The following is a 2,919-nucleotide window of genomic DNA, read 5'->3' as shown; positions in this document are numbered from 1 at the left end:
TCAGGCCTGACTCCCATTCATGTGCGCCATTTGCCCGTTTCTGGCAACTCACCTGGATGTGCCAACTTCCGGATGCTGGTGACTGTGCAAGCAAAGGTGCCCCTGCTGCTTTGGACGTAGTGACAGAGGATGAACATGATACAAATATGGGCACTTCCTTTCAGTATGAGTTATTTTCGCCTGGTGCCGACCGAGGCGTGTCTGTATGGAGCGAATCAAACAAATATTCGTCGTGCAACCAACCATAAGTTTTTTACTGACACTTCCTACAAAAAACTTATTCAACAAAAGTTTATTCGGAGAAAATCCGATCAAACAGGAAGCAATACACTTCAACCTGATATAACCAAGCCTTTGGCAGTTGAACCTGACATAATGTAATAAAAGACCGCATACCTATTGTTCAGCTTTGCATAGGCTATTGAATGACACGCTGTTCTTCTTTAGAGTCCTTTTCAAGCCAGAGATACGAAGGGATAGTTACCTAACTCCAACAGGGCGAGCCTTGGTACGGATTATTGCCAGCATGAAGGATAAAGTATTCTAAAGATATCTCTGAAATGCTACAAAGGCCTCTAGATTTGGCAGCTCCACCGATGTGTGCTTACGCCAGCTGCTGCGCATCGTGACGTATCTGTATATTTGCAGGGGCAGTTGCTATCTGCCGGGTCAAGTTGGGTACTGCGCCGCGCTATTTGGTGCCCCCACTCACGTGACCTGGAGGCGCGCCTGACCCCTCCGGCACATTCCGTCTGACGTCAGAAAATACTATGCGCCTGGTTCGACGGCAGCCAATCCTAGCGCGGTATTCCATCTACGTCACGGCCATGTGATCGTGACGTCATCGGCCCCGCCAATATTCCTCGTCGGCAGAAAAATAGTACCACCCAAAACTGCTCAAACTCTGTGTTTTTTTGTATGCTAAAATGGGAAGGTCTTTCTCAAAATTCATCAAAGCAATATTTTTTAGCAATTCTGTTTTACCTGAACTGAAAAATATCCTCATAGAGCATCACACGTAGTGTAATAAGCATGCCTGCGCACGCTGCCGGCGAAAGGGACGGTATATGAGGAGGTGTTGCATCACCCTCCGACATTCACGGACTGGTGGTGGTGCGGTGATAGTTGTCGGGTGGTGCCAGCGGACTTTCGCAGTTGGACTCGTGCGTGTGCGGCGAGGGGGCGGAGACGAGTCGGTGCGCGCTGGCTGACCTGCATTTGCCAGTCGCGGGGCTGCAGTCGGGCCAGGCGGACGCGCTGCCGGACTTCGACGCCATTGCCCCTGCGCTGAGTGAGGACACAACATGCTGGTTGGGCATGGAATCGCCCCAGATGTATGACTTGAGTGATGCAGTGGTGAAGCCGAACTTACTGATGTGGCCAACAAAGCCAAGCTGGGTGGGCCGTACGGAGAGGAGTTCGGGGACCTGGCGGACCTCGGCGCGTCCGAAGTGTCTCTCGACCTGCAGGCGTTCGTCAACGACCCGCACTTCAGCGACGGCATCTTCCCCCGACATCGTCGACGGCAAGGGCCTGGGTGTGGGACTAGGCGGCCCGCGTCGCCGCGCCGTCCGCCACGTGCCTCGGGTCTGACGTACCCCAGCGGCGGCTACCTGCCGCCTGCGCAGCCGACAGCATGTGCCGGCCCGCCGCGCCTGCCGGCCGCCACCTCCCACAATCCCCGTGAAGAAGGACCCGGACGCCTCGAGTACCACGCGTACCGGCCGCCGCCGGGCTCCGCCTACCCAGGCGTCAACGTCTACAGCCCAGCCTACACGAGCCTGACGCCGGTCGTCGTCGGCGGCATGACAGCTAGCCGGCCGGCGGCGCCGGCGCCCGCCCGGCCGGCCGCCTCCAAGCAGCCGGGCGGCGGTTCGAAGCGCGGTGGACCGCACATCCGAGGAGTACCGCCGCCGCCGCGAGCGCAACAACGTGGCCGTGCGCCGCTCGCGCGAGAAGGCCAAGGTGCGCTCGCGCGAGACCGAGGAGCGCGTCAAGCTGCTGGCGCGGGAAAACGACGGGCTGCACAAGCGGATCGAGATCCTCTCTAAGGAGCTGAACGTGCTTAAGAACTTGTTCGCCAACGTGGGCGTGCTGCCCGACCAGCTGCACCGGGAGATCGCCAAGCACCTGGGCGACGGCTTCAACCGGCCACAGCCTCCCTCCGGCTTGTGACAGTAGGCGCGGACTGAGGCGCGCCGCGTGCCGCCAGCACGTGCGGACGGGCGTCAAGGACGTGCAATGGTCGCCGGCGTGCGGCCAGCGCGTGCAGTTGTGCGTGTAGGACGTGCGGTGGTTGCCGGCCGGCGGCCGGACGTGCCGTCGCACGGCCAGGACGTGCAATGGCCGTGGGCGAACGGCCAGGACGGCGGCGGCCTCTGTGTGACACTAGTCTTGCTACTTGTTGTAGGCGGTGCGAGACGCGTTTGTTGTGCATGTGGATGAAGTCCTATCGAGTTATCGGATCATTACGAGTCATCACGTACCTGTGTTCGTCCCGGGCGAGTGGATGAGGGCGTCTGTTGATACATTACGCGTTTTAATATAGCTGGGCCGATTATTTGATGTCTTTCGTCGCTGTGTGACGCGCGTCAGCTTGTTTGTTTTTTACAGCACTGTCCGACCACTTTTCCAAACCCCACGGGCGCCGTCTGCGCCGCTGTCGACTAACACGCCCCTGGCGGCCGGCGCTGGGTTCGGGGGGAGGGGGACCGGGGCAACGCGTGAGGTCAGCCGGCCCGGCTGGTTCGACCCGGCTGACCTGCCGTCGCCGTCCGCGTCACAGCTGGTCGCCGCCGACGGGGCCGCGCTGGGTGCCTTCGCGTCACCGACGGGCCTGTTCGGAGCACAGGGTGCTGGTGGGCGCTGGTCGCGCGTGAGCTGCGGCGAGACACCGGACCACTGCCAGCGCTCACCGGC

General features: G+C 60.1%; 1 protein-coding gene across 1 annotated transcript; it reads left to right on the top strand.

Moving 5' to 3' along the window:
* Positions 1-926: 926 nt before the first annotated feature.
* On the top strand, positions 927-2,560 carry LOC119106119 (CCAAT/enhancer-binding protein beta-like). Its single transcript, XM_037229717.1, has 3 exons — positions 927-934; positions 1,355-1,525; positions 1,863-2,560. Exons 1-3 carry the CDS (start codon positions 927-929, stop codon positions 2,173-2,175), a joined length of 492 nt encoding a protein of 163 aa, XP_037085612.1. The 3' UTR covers positions 2,176-2,560.
* Positions 2,561-2,919: the final 359 nt, after the last annotated feature.

This window comes from Pollicipes pollicipes, unplaced genomic scaffold (genome assembly GCF_011947565.3).
Source record: "Pollicipes pollicipes isolate AB1234 unplaced genomic scaffold, Ppol_2.1 Scaffold_6138;HRSCAF=7277_pilon_pilon_pilon, whole genome shotgun sequence".
NCBI lineage: Eukaryota > Metazoa > Arthropoda > Thecostraca > Pollicipedomorpha > Pollicipedidae > Pollicipes > Pollicipes pollicipes.
The sequence above is the reverse complement of the archived record's forward strand: the minus strand, read 5'-3'. Positions and strand labels throughout refer to the sequence as shown.